Source organism: Micromesistius poutassou (genome assembly GCF_964030765.1).
Source record: "Micromesistius poutassou genome assembly, chromosome: 7".
In the NCBI taxonomy this organism is placed as follows: domain Eukaryota; kingdom Metazoa; phylum Chordata; class Actinopteri; order Gadiformes; family Gadidae; genus Micromesistius; species Micromesistius poutassou.
Genome location: NC_140277.1, coordinates 10,989,760 through 11,010,955, shown reverse-complemented (window position 1 = coordinate 11,010,955; position 21,196 = coordinate 10,989,760). Strand labels below are relative to the sequence as shown.

At 49.3% G+C, this 21,196-nt stretch overlaps 1 protein-coding gene across 1 annotated transcript in view; it reads right to left on the bottom strand.

Moving 5' to 3' along the window:
- Positions 1-21,196, bottom strand: part of dntt (deoxynucleotidyltransferase, terminal) — a gene marked incomplete at both ends in the record, with an annotated part of 82,845 nt that overhangs the window by 41,439 nt on the left and 20,210 nt on the right. Inside the window, 2 exons of the mRNA XM_084470199.1 lie at positions 19,196-19,279; positions 20,168-20,422. Of these exons, the coding sequence (XP_084326325.1) occupies positions 19,196-19,279; positions 20,168-20,422 (339 nt within the window). The remainder of the gene's footprint in view (positions 1-19,195; positions 19,280-20,167; positions 20,423-21,196) is intronic.

Genomic DNA, 21,196 nt, shown 5'->3' with positions numbered 1-21,196 from the left:
AGAGAGAGAGAGAGACAGGGGCACGTAAGGTGTGCAGTGCCAGCCAGAGGCAAGCGAGAACAAATGGTGGCACGGCCCCCGCCGGCCAGCCGTTTGATTTATAGCACAAACGACAACCCGCCGCACTCGAGTTCAGGTGAACGTCGGATTACAGACGATTCCAGCCTCATCCCAAATGCTAGCGCCGTCCGCATCACACACCCATCAGTCCTGCTGACCTCACGCCTGCTGTCGCTCACACACGACGCACGGAGGCACGCGCACGTACGCACACGCACAAACACGCCCACCAGCTCACGGTGCGGCCCCCCCCCCCCCCCCCGACATGTTCTGTACACAACGGCCTCGCGGCTCCGTTAGCGTAACAACGCGCAGCGGCCCTATTGGAAGGGTGTCACTTCAAAGTGACGCTGCGCGGGGGCCCGATAAGAGCGCCAACGCACGCGTTCTCAGCTCCTGATCCCAGAGAACACGGGCGAGAACAGAGCGACCTCGCTGAAAGCACACACGGCTGACGACACTGTTACCAAGACAAACACGTGGAAGTGCACCGCCAACGCAGTCACCGCCGGGCCCGGGTGGGAAGGAGAGGAATACAGGGAGGAGGGAGGAAGGGAGGAGGAGGAGGAAGGGGAGGAAGAGAGGAAGAAAGAGAAAGAAGTTTTTATGAAGAACGGGACGGGAAATAGGAAAGAGAGAAAAAAGAGGGTGAGGGTTACTGGCGGCTGGGTGGAAAGAGAGAAATACAGGGAAGAAGGGAGGAAGAGGAGGAAGAGGAGGAAGAAAGAGAGGTTTTAGAAAGAACGGACAAGGAATAGAGAAAGGAGGACAAACAAAGAGAAAGAAAAAAGAGGAACAATAAGAAAGAAGATACAAATGAATAAATAAAAGAACATTTAAAAAAAGAATGGACAAGAAATAGAGAAAGACAAGAAAGAAAGAAAGAAAAGAGAGGAACAATGAGAAAAAAAATCAAGAAAGAAAGATGGAACGAGAGAAAGATGGAAAGACCTAAAGAGAGAAAGAAGGAGACGGCCAGGAGGAGCCAGGAGGAGCGCTCCGGGCGGCGGTGGGGTCAACGGTGTTGGTCCGTCCCACCGGTTGATGATATTGTTCAGGCGGGCCCTGCGGAGCACCGGGTTACCGGAGCAGATGGAATAAGAACCAGAGCGCAGAGGGCCCACATGAGAATCCCTTCACAACACCGCCAATTTTTCCATTGTCCTGGATCAACACTAAACCCTGGCTCTCACCGGTCTGTTGCCCGCTCTCTTCTGCTACAAATCCTTACCCCCCCCTACGACACACACACACACACACACACACACACACACACACACACATGTTTGTGTGTGTGTGTGTGTGTGTGTGTGTGTGTGTGTGTGTGTGTGTGTGTGTGTGTGCATCTGCTTGTGTGTGTTTGTGTGTGCGTGTCTGCGTCCGCTTGTGTGTGTCTGTGTGTGTGTGTGTGTGTGTGTGTGTGCGTGTGTGTGTGTGTGTGTGTGTGTGTCTGTGCGTGTCTGCGTCCGCTTGTGTGTGTGTCTGTGTGTGTGTGTGTGTGTGTGTGTGTGCGTGTGTCTGTGTGTGTGTGCGTGCATGTGTGTGTCCGCTTGTGTGTGTGCGTGCGTGTCTGTGCATGCGTGTGTGTGTGTTAGGGCTGTCAAAATTGCTCAAAAATGACGTTTGAATATTCGCTCAAAAATACCCCACATATATTCAAACTATTTGAATATCTATATTTGCGCATTATGTAAATGACGCGCATTACGTCAATAACAGGACAAACAACGAGACATAACTACTTGTATAGATTGTTTATTTAAGTTTAAACATATTTGACAACATATTACCTACACAAAAATAAATAAATGAACTAATGGCCAAGACCGCAGACCTCGCTCGCTCACTCACTCTCTCTCTTTTTCTCTCTCTCGCTCCCCCTCACTCTCTCTGTGCATACTGGTTTAAATAAACAACAACAATAAACAAATGCGAGTGCTGATCAAGAGTTTTGTGCCAGCAATTTAAGGTCCCGACTCAAATATCCCAAATATGGCAGGCTTCATTCAGTGATTCAGCCGTGTTTTTCCACATTTGAATATTAATTTTCACCTTTGAATGTCTGTTTTTATATATCCGAATATATATCCGAATTTAGAATATTCGTTGACAGCCCTAGTGTGTGTGTGTGTCCGCTTGTGTGTCTGGGTGTGCGTGTGTGTGTGTGTGCGTGTGTGTGTATGTATATCAGTGGGCCCGATGTCCTTGGCTCAATAAGCTGCTAATCAGAGCCATGTTCCTCCGTGCGCTGTGTGACGCCGTTCCCTGGTGGACCGGAGCTCGCGCGAGCAGCGGTTACCGGGCAAAACATCTGCCCCGGCTCCGCTGGCCGCTGCTACCGCCTGACCCTGCTCGCCACCACAACCCCCCCCCCCCCCCCCCCCCCCCCCCACACACACCCCCTCCCTTCCCCCTAGCTGGCTGCCCACCCAGCATGATACTGCTTCAAAGAGGGACGTAAAGCAACAAAAAGAGAGAGAGAGAGAGAGAGAGAAAGAGAGGTGGAGGAGGAGAAAAAAGGGAGAGGAAGAGAAGGGGAGGTGGGTAGGGGGAGGCGGGCAGGGTGTTTATGAGAGACCAGCCGAGCCAAACCACAATATTGTTTGTGTGTGTGGTGCAGAAGTGATAAAGATTTAGGAGCTTCAACTGACGCAGTTGTTATGATCAGTTGTGCAGCAGGGAGGACAGACGGCGAGACACACAGAGATGGACTAGGCACATCCACTGTCGTAGTCTTGTGCCTTGCGATCCCACCTGCTACACCAGACACTGACTGAGTACGTCTCAAGGGCATAGTCAGGTCGTATTGAATAGAGCTCCACAACACTGCTTTCAGTGTTGTGGACTGACTCTTTGTGTGAAAGCACAGCTTCAGACTGTTCTAGACTAGAATGTAGAATCTTGTACTACCTGCTGGCTGGCAAATATCTGGATATTTGTTGAGAGCAAGGTTGACACAAGAATGCTTGACATATAATATAAAGGCTCAGGAGCCTCAGGAGCCATCGAGCGCACTCAGGACAGGAGCTAAGAAACAACCAACAAGAGACGTGGAAATTGTACCCCCACCCCCCCACAACCCCCCCACACCACCACACCGCCACAAACTGTCTTCCCTCCCTCTCCTGTCTTCCTCGTTTGACCTCAAAGATCAAACGTGAATGACGCCCCACCCCCCAACCCCCACCCCCGGGGGTCGATCTGGTCATCGAATCCTCCAGTCCGCAGGGCCATGGTCAGCCAGAGCAGGCCCCCGGTTCACGTCACCACCAATCACTTCGGCCGATTAGGACAAGCTTCACAAAGTGCTGGCCGGCCTCCATAAAACACCAGCTATCGAGCGGTCAATCACTCTGCAGCCCCCCCCCCCCCCCCCCCCCGCTGCCCTCTGCTAATCAGCGACCAGGGGACAAACACGGACCACTTGATCAAGTCCTGATCATAAAGCACAGGATTTATGGTGGATGCGCCGCATCCATCCTGCACCCACACTCCCATCTGCTCTGCTTTTCTGCTTTTAGTGCTCTTTGCCTCTCCTGGGTGGTAAACATTTGCAAATCAAAGCTAATTTGATTGGTTGATTGTTGTTTTTTACAGCCTTGTTATAAGTTTTGCAACTTTGGAGCCATTGATACCTTTTTGAAACCCGACCAGTGTATTGCAGGTGTCAGCCTCAGACAAGACACGTTAGATAAGAGGTCTGTATTGAGCTCTTTGCAGGAATGTGCCCTCTGCTTTGAGCTAATCGAAGGGGCCCCAGCAAGGCTGCACCCCAGGGACCCACGCCATGTGTAGGCCTACACACAGAAAGTCTACTTCAGACGCTTTCCACACAGGTTTCTTAATGTATAAAAATCGATGAATGGTGAGAATTTAAGAACTAGTACGCATCATTCACACCGCCGGTGAGTGTATGCGCACATCTTTCACACCATGCGTACCGTTTAACACAGTCTTTTGAGTTTGGAAAGTGTGATGGTGTGAAGTAGCAAAGAATTGTTTAAAAAGCATGTGGCACAATTGATGTTTCTTTCTCTTTTTCTTTCACTACATTGTGTTCTGATGTTAAAGTCTGAAAAAATTATAACAGTGATGCTTCGGTGGTTAACAACTTTTTTTGACAAGTCTTAATTTCGTTCTATCTTGAGTTTGTCGCTATGCATCATTATAATGATCAATATATAAATAAGCAAATAAAATGCATGATCTTTCTAAAATTAAACAAATAACTAACACTGCGCTCATGAATGCACTTCTTAGCTCACACTGGAAATCAGACCATTTATTTTATTCTCCACCCGGCTCCGTGGCTCAGAACTAATTTCTTCTTCTCACAGCTTCAGTTACTTTCTGCAAGTCGTCTTGTTTCGTCTTATTTTAACACCAGAGTCCAAATTAACCAGTCCAAACACGCGTTTTCTTCTGTCAATTAGGTTCCCAGTTAGTCAAATGTTGCTTCCTCTTCTTGACCTGCTTTTTAAATGCCATTTCTCCTCAAAAGTAAACTAAATGTAAGTTACAGTAAATTATGGAAATGGTCAGAAGGATCCTGCGCTGCTGACAATTTCAGGATGATTGCGATGTATTAAAAAAACACGCGGGAACAGACAGATGGTGACGAAAAGACTGCGTATGCTAGTTTCCTGTTTTGCATGGTAACAGACTTCTAACCAAATGGCTCTAGATGCCAGGCCTTCGATCGCTAGCGTCCCACCGGCATGAGTGTCCCTCAATGGGGAAGGAAAGTGCAGACGATCTGAGGAGACTACATCTCTTCACAGAAACACAAGACTCCTATTTGACTCAATCCATAGAGTGTATGTGATGGGAAGGTTCAGAGACAGAGTCTGCTCCCTTGCTGTGAGTTGCGGCACTAACCATCAGGCCACGGTGGCAGCCCGTCACACACCTGTCACAGCCGGTGACAGGTTATGACAGCTTTCCTCAACACCAGGAGACCACCAGCAGACATGCTAATTTTGACGACGCCGGGGGATAAGTGTTGTTTTGCCACTTTGTTTGGCACCAGCGCCTTAATCCGTTTCATGTTATGACGGGGGGAACAATGCGATAATCTAGCGCCTGCATTTAAATAGGACATTTCCTGGTATACTCTTTGATATTTGTGCTGAGCTAGGGGTCTGCGGTGCTACGGATGCAACACAACACCCTCTATGTCCACATGAAGAACTTTTGGTGAGATCTGTAGCGTCAATAAACCCGCATCCCAAAGCACGGCTGTATCAGACGGGTTGAATCAATGGGGCTGGATCTGTTTGTTATTCTCCCTTATCGAGGTCCGGAGAGCTGTTTGGAGGGTAGACCATGACTCAGATGCGAAGAGGGATCTGAGGCGTATTTAGAATGATTCGAATGTGGTTGTGCACAGTTCATCGGTTGTACAGCACACGGGTGCGCTCCGGTACAGACATAAAAAACGATTGCATCTTGATCAATGAAGGCCTGGTTGACCCCGTGCCGGCTCTAGAGCGGCAGGCGCTCCTTCAGATAGTGTGAAGTCCTCCCGGAACCCCTTGTCTTGCCTGCATGTAATTGTAGCCCTGCTTTCCTCCTGTATAGACCCAAACAGAACACTCTCCTAATGATAACAATAAATTAACTTTGTTTGCTCCACTGAAGCCCATAAATAATTAATTGGTTTGTTGAAACGGGTCTGGTTTTGCATGTCCAATGTGCTTCCTGCAACCAGAGTGCGTGTGATCAGATTCGTCTGTGTCAGCAACACGCGCTTTGTTCAATTAAAACAACACACGCTGCCAGCAAAATTTGAGCTCTAGAGCCAGAGAGACAGAATCACTATAACAGTTTGCCCACACTAACACCTGCCAGTGCTTTTGGGCCTGTTCAATACTGATCTGCTTAGTTTGTCCATCCCCGGTGCCTCAGAGGTTTGATTGAGACGGTGCCTGTGTGTGAGCCAGTGTGTGAGCCAGTGTGAAGCCCCAGCAGATCGCTGCAGGCTTTTTGTTTGTGTGAAGATTTGTGAACACAGCACTTTTGAAAAGGGGTTGGTTCACTGCTGATTCCACTAATTACAAAAATAGCTAATATCAACTACAAATAAGAATGAGCATTGAACACAGCACTTTTGAAAAGGGGTTGGTTCACTACTGATTCCACTAAATACAAAAAAAAGCTAATATCAACTACAAATAAGAATGAGCAGGCTGGAAAAGTTTGAAATAATGCTCACAGATTTTAGCCTCCTACAGCCACTCACAGGTCGTATTCACTGGAGTTTTAGGATGGTAGGAGTTTGAAACACCCGCGCAGTAGGGTCATGCAAGTTGAACTAGATTACAGCTTTAGAATCTGGTTGATATACTGAGAAAGCAAACCAAAACGGTACCGCTGCTAGCCGCTATACTACCGCAAGCAGTTTTAAAAGTACTTATACTAATAAAATTAAAGTATATTGCTTTAAACAGTTCCTTCATGATATATATTTGCATGGAGGGTCTCAATTTGTATGTCCTGGATGCATTTGCTTTGCTCGATGACATAATATAGTATTGTGTTGCAAATCAAATATCTTTCCGAATTTGAGCCCCACTCCCAGTAGCCAAGATTGTACCACTTAAATATGCACAATATACACGGGGCAAGAGCAGCACGCACAGGTATGGAAGAAGCGCTGGCAGCCAGAGGTTTGTGTACATAAATGAACAAGATGAATGGGCCTCCAAAGTATGGATACAGCAAAAACACTGGAACCCCCCACTTCCACTGTGTTCAGGCCATTAAGACCAGTTACCAACAGGTTCTGACAGGCAGGCTGGTTCATCTGTCTCTGAAGCATTTGGGCCAACCCTGATGTAAAAGGCCCATATCTATCCATGAAATAGATCATTAACCTTGAAACTGGCACAGCAAAGAAGACCCTTACAGCTTGTTCTCTGAAGAGCATTATACTTACATCTCTATACTTTACCCAAATTGGGAAAACTAGCATCTATGAACACAATTTGAAAATACATCCATGCTGTTCCCACTAAAAGCCGTACCCTCCCCCTACTCGGAGAGCATTAGAAAACAGGTGTAGCCTAAGTGGTTTATTCATTGAGATGTATGTAAATGGGATCAAGGCCAATTTTGTTTTGAATGAGTCAGGGAGTGGATGGTTGGAACATTTTGATTTAACAAGCCTGCGAGGTGATTTACTATGATAAAGGAAATGATTCTTAAGACGGATTCAGATCAGGAGGGACCTGCAGCTCACTATCTCACAATCTGTCTTTTTGAAGTGAACCATCTCCAGCTCCCAGTGGGCACAGAAACGGGCCCGCTGTTTTGTGATGTGTGCGACCATGGAATTCAGGCATTTCTGCAACTTTGTTAACGTGACTGAAACAAGATTGAATTACAAGAATGTTCAACTGTAGAGACATGATTGAAGGGCACAATAGTTTCATGTGCTAATGCGTTTCATATTGGTTTACATCTTAATTGCGCAATTGCGGTAAGTACTAGCCAACACAGCGTCTTGCAACAACCTCTTTGCATATTGAAAATGCCACCACGCCACTGAGCTGAGGAAACTATATGTGGGCGACTATGAAGTGTAAGTCAAGTGCAAGTCATTTCAAATATAATGAACCATAGAGAAAGTGGTTGCCATGCATCAGTATTCCCCAGATTGTACCCCATTATGAACGGGGGGCTCTTTCACACAAATACCCATACACGGTTACCAATGGGTCGTGGACCACTGCTGGGAAAACAACTAGGCGGGAAGTGTATCCTTGGTGGTCCACACAATCCATTGATGCCAACATACGTCCGTTACTGCTAGGTGTCTGTTAATGAAGTCAGACACACCCTGCAACCACATCACTGACTTTCTCATGGGAGAAACCACCCTTGAGCCACATAGCAGGGTGCAGGAGCTGAATGTTAAGCAGGTGGCCAAAGCCCTGGTTTGTGACCGCTTCCCTAAGCAAGCAATCACCCGACACTTAGTGTAACCATAGGCCGGCATGGTGACACAAATGATCTGCATAATTAAGGGTTGCCGCTTCCATGAGCTCACAGCGAATGGAGGAATCTATAGGGACGTACAATAACGCAAACCTGAGACAGCTCAGAACGGCTATGCGGTCGGATGGCTTTAAAATATGTATGCATTCGTATGGATTTTATATGCACTGCTATCAAGCTATGGGACCATTTAAGGCTGCAAACCATAAAGTGTGATGACAGCTTTTTTTTTAACCTAGCACTTAAGATTAAACAATGCGTGCTGCTCTACATATTCAAGTTCCACCATGTGGTCTTATCGTCACAGTTTTATATTTATAGTGCATGTATATGTGCACACATATACTCAGAAGAACATCTTATTTGGGCCATAGGCAACTAAAATAATGAGAAGGGGATGGATCCGGGAGCGTTGACCTGGAAGCAGCCCTTACCCCTCCACCTTGCTCTCCCTCCACCCCTCACCACCCTGCTCTCCCTCCACCCCTCACCACCCTGCTCTCCCTCCACCCCTCACCACCCTGCTCTCCCTCCACCCCTCCACCCTGCTCTCCCTCCACCCCTCCACCCTGCTCTCCCTCCACCCCTCCACCCTGCTCTCCCTCCACCCCTCCTCCCTGCTCTCCCTCCACATCTCCTTCTCCCACTGTAGAGATTTGGCTATGATGAAATTCAAAACTATAACCTAATTTGTGGGTTTGAGGGTGTAATAGCATTCTCCTGTTGTATTTTTTCTTCACAAACTCAGATTCTCTGCTATCCATGTCCCAGTGTATTTAATACAGCAGACAGCGATAATAAAGCACTCCCAGTCAGGGAGTGACATGGGGAGGGCGGGTGTATAACACTCACTCCGAATTGAAAGCATTTATAGTTTTTGCTTCGTTGCCTCACATAATGTGTTCCTTGCCCCCCACCTATGCCCACCGCGGGTCAGTCTTCTGTCTTGCAGTGAGGGTCTTTCTGAATCTGCTCTCACTCATTAAAGTCTCCTGCCCCCCACCCCGCCCCCAACCCTGCCGTTACACTCACTCAAAGTCACTGGGCCATAGCTGCCTATGTAATTATAGCAATGCATTTATCCTTTATATATTTATTTATTTCCTCGCTCAGGTTTAAAATCCCACTGTGTCGTGAAGGAGAAAAAACAAGCCGGTCTTTGTTTTAAAACAAATTGCTTTTCTAAATGGCTTTCTAAACACACAGTCACTCACTGTCACTCAGTGACTGCCACATATCGTATGGCGTGGGCCTTTGTGTCTCCACGTCTGCATATTTTAAACCTGATTGCAGTACTTACAACAATTCTCCCCCACACACAAAGGGCCGAGGTGCCGTGCGGCTCTCCTGGTACCGAATGGCCTTCACAGTACCAGGGTTCGATTCCCACTGGGGGCCAACAGTGCGTGTAGTTAAAAGACTCGGGCCTGTGCAGCCAACTATCATATTAACTCGCACGCACGGAGGCATACGCCGACGAGACGGTAGCAGCCTCCCTTTCACCCGTAATGGTTTCAATGACCTCGACCGCACGACGGCCATCGCGGTGGTCCGGGCTATTCTGGACCTCATGCAGGGGTTCGTATATTTATGGCTCAAGTGGATCCTGGTGTTGAGGGCCCCCATGACGGCAGCACCAGCGCGCAGCCTCCAACCTAATTGATGGCGACAGTAACGTCCTACGGGTTGCACAGTATTGCGACATTAACAGAGTTACGGAAGGCCAAACGTTTTTGATCATTTTGAGTGTACCGAGAGCAGAAGGGGATGGGATTGCTGCCTTTGAAATCACAGAGGCAGACTGTGAGACCTGCCTTCAGGAAGAAATACAGGAAATTACTTCCAAAAGACCAACACTGTGTTGACATTTATTGAGACTATTTTCTTGTGCCTGTGGTTAAAGATAAAAGAAAGCATTGCATTAGGATCACTAAAGGAGAAACCAATAAACATTCACTTGAAACAAAGCGATATATATACAAAGCGAATATATTTAACCGTTATTCTTGACTAAAGCTTCTTCTTGCTTATGGCTGTGTTGAAAACCTTTAACGAGAGGAAAATAGCACAGTTGGATTTTCGTGCGTGCGTGCCTTCGTGCGTGCACGCTGCGCGTGTGGGGGTGTGTGTATACATGTGTGGCTCTGAGACTTGCCGGGGGCTGTGACAATAGCCCTTGGGTTGATGAGGTAGGGAGGTGTCATTTCTCGGGTGGGGTTGGACGGAGAGGAGTGGCATGGTGGTGGATAGAGAGAACAGACTCATTGTTCAAGGGGAGGCAAGGACAAAGGCAGGCCTCCTGAGCACGTGGGTTAATCGAATGACATGATTATAATGACACGGCGACAGGCTGACGGTAAAAACTGTGGATGGATGAAGGACTCTTTCAGGTTTTTTTTAGAGAGGACATGTTGTTTGATTGGTTGACTTTGAAGGTCGTTGTAGTGTGGCTGTGTACTGTACAACTCATTTCTTACATCCAGAACATAAGATAGCATTTGATATATGAGATAACAGACAACCCTGTGGCTGAGAAATTGCATATCTTGCATATCTAGTATATCTTTGCAAAGAATAAAATAATTGTTAAGAACGCAATATGGTCAATCTGAGTCGACCAAGGTCAAAGAGGTCTATATTCTGCCGAAAGGTACTGAGTTCGATCCCCAATATCCATACCCTCCCTGTAGACAAGAGGCCTAATCACCTGCTCCTTCTTCCCTCCTCCTCCCATGACATGCATCGCAATTCACCGCAGCTCCATTTGGAAGAAGAAGCGGCTGCTAAATAACTAAATAGGTAATAAACATCAATTATTGTAGCCCAATTATACTAGTGGTTTATGTTATTGAAAGCATAACTGGGCTTGACAAGTGCTTTGGTTACGCGACTATCAAAAAAGTTACACTACATATGGGATTGGATAAACACACACATACGGACTAGCGCCTACCTCAAGGAGAAACTTTTTCAGCCATACTCGTGGGTGAACATGGTGTGATCAAAGCACAATATGTATTAATGTTTGTCTCGCCCTCTTTTTTTCGAGGTGCAACACCCAGGTAAGCACACCCAGACTTAGCTGTCTGACGCTACCTTATAAAGCCCAGTGGCAGTCAGTAGTTAGTAGTTAGTTATGCAGCTCGGGGATTTATTATTTATTTCCATCTCAGTAGATTCATCCAGACAGGGAGACGTGATGTGTGGACACCACACACATGCAGCGGATCTAAAGTTAGACACTCCACATGAAGGAGAGGCTTATTAATAGCGGCTTGCGCCAAGATTGAATTCAAGAGGCAGCAAATTAAAAGCAGTCAGTGACAACAAGAAAAGCCTTAGCGGAAAGCTAAATAACCCAGCCTGGGGCTTCTTTAATGTGCAGCCATTAGCAAGAGAGCAAAGACTATATGTCCAAAACCCTGGACAACTCCAGGGCGCCACGTTTAAACTTTTCTACAAAAACACAGCGAACACTGCCAAAGGAGGTCAAAGAGAGATAAAATGCAGAATCACAATTAGAGAGTGTGCTGTAACTGTACTGAACCAGACGATACGATAATTAGACTCTGCCCAGAGGGAGAAGGGAACTCATATTGATTGTGCCTGAACCCAACACCAAACACAGAACCCAGGTTCCAATTACTGCTGCTGTGGTTTATACAAGTCTCCACCAACACAACAGGACACTACCTGGCTTCTAATCACTTACAGCCGTGTAACACTGTGTAGTACCGGGTGAAGGTTTCATTATTTATTCAGCTTTATTCCACGAGAACACCACACACGTCTTTATTTACGTCAACTTATCTTGAAAGCCTCGGTGTGGTATGTTGCCGTGCAAGATGTTTCAGGTTAACCTAATGAGGGACTGTGTGTGTGCGCGCGCGTGTTTCGTGTGTTTGAATCGGCTGCGTGCCGTTGTCCCTGGCTAAACCCTTCCCGAGATCCCCTGCCTGGATTGTCGTCTCCTACATGCGTCTTCAATTTCCATTTGATTCATGTTCCTCGAGCTAATGTTCTCCAGACGTTCCTGGGATCAATTCACCATTACGCGAATGCCAATCATCATGAAAGTCATTCACATGAGAATCTGCGGAAGTCTCGGGAAGAAAAATGATCTCCACCGCTATACACACACGCACATAGCCAGACACACATACTCACACACACAGACAAACACGCGCGCACACACGCGTGCACACACACGCACACGCACGCACACGCACACGCACACGCACACACACACACACAGAGGTAGTTCCTGAAGGGAAGGGGGGCACTTCGGTGCACAAACAGCAGTGGCGAGTGAAGGAGCGCTATGGTCACACGAAGCTCCTTCAGGTCTATTCATCTCGCTTTTAATTAAAATTCACAAGAACAGACGTGGCACCAAGGTCGCCGGATAAAAACTCAACGCAAACCGACTGCTCCTCCCTCCCTCCCTCCCTCCTCCCTCCCTCCCCCCTGACACCCCGCCCACCCACCCACCCACCCACCCGCCCGTCCGGGCACCCAACCGACGCCTTCGTGACACGGTGTACCGCTTGACACTTCTAAACAACATCGAGAAAGTGCACGGCGGCCGCTGACAACGTGCCACAGCGCAGAGGACGCAAAGCCGCTATGTGAAGTGTTGTGAATGTGCTGTACTCCTTGTTGTGTCGTTTGTGTGTGTGTGTGTGTGTGTGAGTGCGTTGATGCCTGTCTTTCCTATGTGCATGTGTGAGCATGTATTTATGTGTGTGTGTGTGTGTGTCTGTGTGTGTGTTTGTGTCGAACTTGAGTGTGTGTGTGTGTGTGTGTGTGTGTGTGTGTGTGTGTGTGTGTGTGTGTGTGTGTGTGTGTGTGTGTGTGTGTGCGCACGTGCACGCACGCATGTGCACGCATGTGCACGCACGTTTGTCCGTCTTGTGTGCATGTGATGGTTGGGTACCCTCCAGTCCGGCACGGATACCCTGAAGAACTATGTGCCGTCATCCGCTAAATTAAACCGGCCCACCACGCCTACACCGACCCTACTCGCCGCTCCTCCTCTGCTCCTGCAGAGAGATGTGACTCTCTCTGTGCGCATGCTCCCCTGCCTGCTACACACACCGCGACAGCCGGGGAGCGCTCAGCAACACTCCCCAAAGCCCAGTGCAATTGCCCTGTAATTGTCCACTCATCCACCGCTCCGAGGTATGGATGTGTGCGTTTGTGCATGTGTGTGCACAGTTGCGTGTGCCTGATGTGTGTGTGTGTGTGTGTGTGTGTGTGTGTGTGTGTGTGTGTGTGTGTGTGTATGTGTGTGTTAGTTTGAATGTGTGCCAGTGTGTGCGTGTGTGTGTGTGTGTGTGTGGAGGATTTAAGTCGGTGTGAGCTTGAAACATCTGCGGTGCTGGAGCTTTTGACAGCGGGTGTCATGCGTTTTCTTTCTGGCGGAAGTTCAAAAAGCGCGTCCTAAAAGCGATGGTGTGAACACCTCAACTTTACTTTGCAAGTTCTCTTAATTGAGACAAGAGGCGTACTGCTCACATTTTTTTTTAATGCTGTTCATCAACACGCCTGGCAAGTTTATAATGAAACAACCATCCTGACACAAAAATAGCCCTCCTTGATCGTCTGTGCAGATCCCCTTCTGATATCAACATCCAGCAAGCTCTTCAAACTTGTTTAATGTTCACGAGGCAGAAACTTGCCTACCTCGTCGATTCGCTGCCACTGATCTCTCGAGGTCACCCATTCACACGGCCTGCTCCCTCCCCCTCTCCCTCTCTCCCTCCCCCTCTCCCTCTCTCTCCCTCTCTCCTCCCAGCATCAACTTAGAGTTTGCATCTTTCAAACGTGTGGAAAGTGCAGGCCCAAGCATTTGCATTCTGGTTTCTTCCTCCTTTTCCCACTTTACGAGGCGATTTAAGTTGAGCATTATTTTGCATGAGAGAACAAACAAATCATTTTGTTTTGTCCGTCTACCCGAGGGTTATGAAAAGGTGGTTCCTCTTCTGTAAGCAAAATTCCATTATATTGCAGGGTCACAGATGATATAACACATAGCAATATGTATTTCCCAGCCTGATGGGAATTCTGCTCATCAACGTTTCACCGTGGGATTTCTACCACGCTGGAGAGCAGGGAAACCACTTCCTCATAAAAGTCTGACCACTGGGGCTCCGGACCGTCCTCAGGTGGAGGGCGGAGGAAGGAAGGAATGAAGGAAGGAGAGGGGGGGAGGGGGGAGGGGGGGAGGGGAGGAGGAAGAGCATAAGGACCTCTGTAGCCATGTGCCAGGGCTCAGGGACCCACGCAGTGGGGGGGGGGGGGGGGACGGGGACGAGGACGGGACAGAGAGCCGTACTCACAGCCCCTCTGACCAGCAGCTCATTAATCACACACCTACACATGACATAGAGTAATTACCCCGCCCGAGAAGGGAGACAACCACACCCGCCCACGCGTGCACCGAGCACGCAGCCAGCCGTGTACTGTACGGCACCGCGCACGTAACCGAAGAGCAGGATGACGAACCGTACAGTCAGGGTCGAGAACAAAAAAAAAAAAAAATCCCTACACGTGCTGGAAACTGAATTTACATTTACATGGATTTCCTTGTGCGCATCGTGCCTGCCCAGTGGAGTTCATGACCAGACATGTGTGTATAAGAGCAGCGGCCCACATGCACCGGCCCACATACACAGGCCCACTTAGTTGACGCATCGGCTGCATAGGTCTGTAGGCGTCTATGGGCGGACATGGGCTTACATTTGGGTACAATGGGAAAACGCTCACACACACACACACACACACACACACACACACACACACACACACACACACACACACACACACACACACACACACACACACACACAGTGGGTTCTCAAGGGTAGGCGGCGTGTTTTTACTTGGTGGTGGAGGAGGTGGTGGTGGGCAGGTCACCGCCCCCACTGGGCCCAGGGAGGGAGTCAGTCTGGCTGGGCAGTGATGGAGGCCTCCACCTGTCCTCATTCATCAAGCCCACCGCGCGTATTAATTATCACAAACCTTCAGAGCTACAGCAGAGGACACACACACACACACACACACACACACACACACACACACACACAGAGGCAACCCCCCCCCCCCCCCCCACCCCGTGGACCACACACCCCTCCCCTCCCCGTCCCGCCTGCCTTCCTACCGCGCCTACACCCCTGAACCCTTTACCCTCCAAAAAACATTAACCACACCGTATTGGCTTACACACACACACACACACACACACACACACACACACACACACACACACACACACACACACACACACACACACACACACACACACACACACACACACACACACACACACACACACACACACACACACACTTCCCCTCATCCCGGGAACCCACTTCCACAGCGAGTGAAGGCGCAGAGCGGAGGGGTATTGATCTACGGAGGAACCGACTACAACAGGAGTCACGAGTCAGCCGGCGCTTGGTTCTTTTCCTCCTCCCTTTATGTTACTTCCCCGGAAGTTGAGCTGTCAGGTGCAAAGCTGGCGCCCGTCCCAGCGTAAAGCTGAGAGCGGCGCACCGGCCTTTGTTCTCCCGTAAGCGCCTTACGGCCAACCCCCCCTCCCTCCACCCCCCTCCCCGACCTCCCCCCCCCCTCCGCCCGCGCACCCCCCCCCCCCCCCCCCCCCCCCTCCACCTTAACACCAGGATCCACTCCCCTGAGCCGGCGTTAATTGGGAGGAACAGGATCTTTAATAGCTTGGACAGCAGCCCTCTCTGATCTTTTTTTAAGCATTTCATAATACGACAGAGAGCGGCTCGTGTCTGTCGGGGGGTGGGGGGGGGGGGGGGGGGTTTAAAAGGCCCAAACGCCGTGCCTTCAAGTCCACGAAATGGCTCGCGTCTCACCCCGAGGCGGGATTTGTCTGCCTGCCCCCCCCCCCCCCCCCCCTCCACCCCCTCCACCCCCTCCACACTTCACTCCTCTCTCATCCGTCGTCCAACGTGACGGAAGCAATTAGAGTGAACGAATGGGGAGATGAATGTGTCATTACTGCACCACCCACCAATTAACAGGGCTGGGGGGGGGGGGTGGGAAGAGCAGTGGGGGGGGGGGGGGGGGGGAGAGCGGTGGGGGAGGGGGGGGGGGGGTTCTGTTGGGTTCTGAGCTGGTTCTGTACGCCGTCTGACCAGAGCAGGGAACAGTGAGCTTAATGGAGGTGAAGAGCCAGCACTTTGCGGAGGCAGCGGCAGCAGCAGTAGCAGCAGCCCAGACCCGGGGCCAGTTAATTGATCTTCATTACAGTTAATTACGCCAGCGATGTGGACCAGCGAATGAAGGAACGGATCTGCCCGCTGAGCGATTCCGTCGCAATGGGCCGCCGTTAAGCTCCCTGACAACCTTGAAACTAACGGGGAAAGAGGGGGGCGGGGGGGGGGGGGGGGGGGGGTCGGCCTGGGACTGTCACTTCTCTGGCATTACTTTTCTGACGAGCGTGGACGCGTGCGAGTGTGTGCGTGCGCGTGTGTGTGTGTGTCTGTGAGTGTAAATCATTGTTCAGATGTGCATAATTGGTTTGTTGAACGGCAAATCGTTTTCACAGCCCAACTAAACCATACCCACGGACTCACATCAGCATGATTTAATATGAGCTGTCCCAATGGACGCCTTCCTCGGTTTCACGCACTCACATCCACACACACAGACACACACACACACGCGCACGCACACACACACACACACAAAAAAACGTACACATACACACACACACACACACCCTCACACACAAACAGTCCCACACACACACACACAGACACACACACACACGGTTCACACAAGTTTGTAAACGGCCTGTGAAATGCACGCCAGTTGGCATTCTGAAAATCGTTTTTTGGATGTCTGAAGGGACGCTGGGTGTGTTTGTGTGCCGCGTGTGTGTTGGTCCATGTGCGCGCGCTTGCGCGAACCGACCCGACGCGGCCGGCACGCTCCCCAGACGGCTGCTCGGTCAGCAAAAAGCCTGGCCACTGCCCTTCTTGTATTCATGAATAAACACCATCTGATGCAGCCGCCCGTGTATAATATCTGTCAGGGAGACGCTGGCCTGTGATCCCGGCGCTCCGACCCCCCCCCCCGTCCCTGGGGAGATCTCAGACTGAGCAAGGGGGTGTGGTGACAGAGTCCCCCCCACCCCCTCCCCTCCCCCCGCAACACTACCGCCTTCTCGGCCTTCCACAGCCCCAACCTGCCATCCATCGCCGCCGGGATCTTGTCTTGTTCTGCTTCACGAATGTTGTGCCCCCCCCCCCCCCCCTTCCACCACCACCCCTTCATCTCGTATCTCGTCCCCCCCCCGTATGGAAATCAGAAGCAGTGAGTTCCAGGAAACAGCAGAGGCAACGCAGAGTCGGGGTAAATATTCACTCCGGCTAGAGTCTGTCAACTGTCAGCCAAAGCGACGCTCCCTCAAAACGTGCTGTCGGCTTTGAGGGATATGTGTAACTGTTTTTTTTAACCTCTTGCTGGATTGATGAAACCGGGTGAACAGGGGGAGCCACACTTTTTCTGAACATTTCTGAAGTCTTGGTTTTTTTTTGAGAAGCACAAAAGCACGCAGCGAGGGGAGTTGATGTTGCTGCACACAGAGGCGGTTTGTTCCAGAGACCTGTGCGGCTAATGTCTCGCTATCAGTTCAACATCGGCATCAAAGAAACCGAAAACCACCGCACGATAAAAGAGTTTCCGACCAAGCAGTCTTTCTCGGCCCAAGCTTACCGCGATGTTGCACGCTTCTTCAGATATTCCCAAAATGCGCGCCCCTAACTTTGCCTCAGACTCAAATGTGTCAAACGTCGTGTCAGGATGGATTCGCGCATGTCAGGACAGAGTTATCAGTGGCACTAAGAAAACCCATGTGTCAAAAAGGGACAGTTGTGACAGTTCTTTAACGGAAATGTCAAAAAACAATCAAAACCGGAAAGCACGGCTGTTCGACTGACAACGCTTGTAATACGGCAGAGCAATTAAAATACAAACAGCGCTCACATACACACACACACACCCACAAACAAAAACGGGGATGTCAGTCCTTGAGCTTTGGACTTAACAATTAAGTTCCTTACTCAAACAGAGGCCGGGTGTCACTAAATATAATCAAATTACGTCTGACTGTGTGGGTGAGCGGAGCGTTAATTGGTTATTAAATCGAATGGATTTGCCGTTAATTTATTTACATTCCTTTCATTATTGAATTGTTTGGTTAAGACTGTGATGCAATTGATTTATTTGGCAAATGTATCAGTGTACCCTGCGTTGCAATGCAATTCGTTTCACTCTTCCAAGCCAGCTGGTGTTGTGATACAATATAACAGTTGGAGGCCTTCTTATTTACCTGATTTGTATGTGTGTGCGTGTTTGCGTGTGTGTGGTAGCACATAAATGCCTACCTTGTAGGCACAAGTCTATAATAAAAAATGTTACTTTCCTGCTATCGGATTCCTGCACACCCACAAAAGAAAATACATATTTCACGGAACGTTTTCAGATAATTTCTCACGCCTCCCCACTGGTCTAGTCAAACCGTCAAAGCTAATCCCCTCTATTGGCTTCAAGGTTGAAGTCCGCAGGATAATTCCACATCCAGATTCACAAGCACACTTTCTGCAGGCTACACACTGTGGCAAATCCCCGCGATGGAGGAACACGCGGTTTAGAAGGCTGCTGCGGTAGTCGAGTGAAAGGCCAGAGAACACTCACTGCTCTGTCTGCCTTTGTTGGTTCTCCCTGTGATTTACATGGATCAATACCTTTGGGCTCCTGCGCACGTGTTTTTAATTCCTGCCATCCACTCAGTCTTTGTGTAGGGCTTCTTTGTGCCATCACAAAGCTGACGCGTGATTGAGATTTTGAAAGAAAGCCGGCCTTTGGGTGAACCACCGCATGGTTCTCAGTAGGATGGCTGCCCACTTTGTCAACACAACAGGTTTTGCTACTCTTCTTACTCTTTTAGTTAAGTATTCCACTAGTGGTGAGTGGTGAGGTAACAACATTGATGATTTTTTAATGTAATTGTAATGTTATCATTTTTTGATGCCACTTTGGTCCCAGTATGTGAAGGACCTTCTGTCTGGAGGGAACCTGGAGGAGCAGAGAGGTGTACCTTGGTCTTGTCCCACAGGCCATGGTTGTCCAGCAGCATTCTCTTCTCCTTTCGGGCAAACCTCCTCAAGTCTCTTTCAAATTGCTGTGGACCAAAGCAATCAATAATGTGAAATTAGATGCAATTTTTCCTGTCTATGTTTCAAAGACACTGAAAGGAAATAGCAACTGGAGGAAATACCAAATACCAAATACCAGACTTTTTTCTGCATCTGTGTATTGGATAAACCTATGTTTCGATGTTTTGTTTTTTTCACGGCGAACATGAGAGGACCTTGTTTTTAGTTGTCTCAGATATCAAAAACCTCTTAGCACCACTTTCAAAAGATACCTCCAAATACATGTCAACTCCAAATTATAGCTCAAGGTCAGTCTGACCAGATGATCGGGAAAAATGGTTTCAATAAATGTGATTAGATTAATGAAAATATTGTTTTTACAACACAATCTCACAAAAAAGAGTCTTAATAGATATAATAAACTGGGGACCGCCAGCCCGTTCTGCCAGCGATTTGAATTTGCCCTGCAGCATGGTCTGGAGAGGAGCAATACATTTCTTCCTGCTTCTGATCCGCTTTTACGGGAGCCAATCACCAAGCTGGCTTTTCCCCCTGGCGCGCCATTTGCTGCTTTAACACAATGATGACAGGGAAGCGATGGCAAGCAGCCAATTGCGTACAGTCGTTTGAACTACGTCCGTTGATCACACCTCTTGTGCTGAAGAAAATGACAGCAGCCTCCCCAGACCAACGTGCAATCTACGATTGAGCTTGGTCTGGCAATAGCCGGGCTACAGACATAATCAATAGACCCTAACACTTGGGATGAGTTGCTGCGGTGGAGAAGTCCTAAAGTGGAGATAGCAATCTATTTCCCCCGGAAAAAGTCCCAAATCTCCTCCACCCTAGTGCTTGTTGTAAACAATCCAACCTAAATTATCCAGTCTCAAGGATCCAATCACAGCGGTTCTCACCCTGGATCCCGTCCAGCCTAGCAGAGCGAAGGCGTAGCGCTCCATGGGCGGAGCGACCACGTCCACCCGCACAGCCCTCCAGCTCCGGCCGTCGTCCTGCCCCTCCAGCCGCTGGACACCCCCCTCCACCTGGCGGTCCTCCAGCCGCAGGATGAGGAAGCACTTGGCGAAGTGGTCCATGGCCTCGAAGCTGGCGCAGGGCAGCTTGCTGATGTCGAAGGTGGAGGCGTGGTGGTCGCAGTACAGCAGAATGCCCTGTACGGGTCAACAGAGAGCAGACAGTCAATCCGTCTCAGGTTCGAGTGTCAAAGTGACTGTGGTGTCTCGCTGCTGGTAAGATAAGAATTTTTTATCATGAATCATTGTTTGGGAGTATAGCACCGCAAACAATAAGACAGAAAAGTCTGAGCAGGAGAGAGCCTGAGCAGGCTCTCTCATAATGAGTTCTGGTTTAACTGTTCTGCTGGTGGGCTCCCCTGCAAGTCTGTCGGGCTTGTTCACAGGCGAAAGCTTAGTATCTTGTAAAACAGCTCTACTGTGTGACAATCGCTCTGTCAGGGACGTTAAGCGCGTATTTAGGAGACTGAATTAAATAGGATGTGTCTATGGGATAAGGGGGAAAGTTAGATTGTAGATTGTATGAATAACCAATATCGAGCAAGTGAGGGGAAAAAAGGAAAGGGGTGGCTAGGGATGGATTGGCTCTGGACTCTGGCTGCTCTGATTATACTTTAGCCTGGACCATGGAGCGCCATAACAGGTCACCTTAAAAATCCTCCACTTAATTCGGCCAGCCAATGGAAGTTTCCGTGTCCCTGGAATTCCCAGGCGGCCCATGGATCAGCCGTTCTCGCCTCGAGCAGCAGTAATAGGCCGGAGCGAAGTGCCCCAAACCACGTCCGACCGCTCTTCCCATCCCGGGAAATAACCGGGGTTAATGGCAAAGCGTCAAACACCCCGCTGAGCCACGGCCATCAGCACGGCCTTCCTGCCCTGCTATCCTGCTGCGGCTCCGCTTCCTGCCTCCTT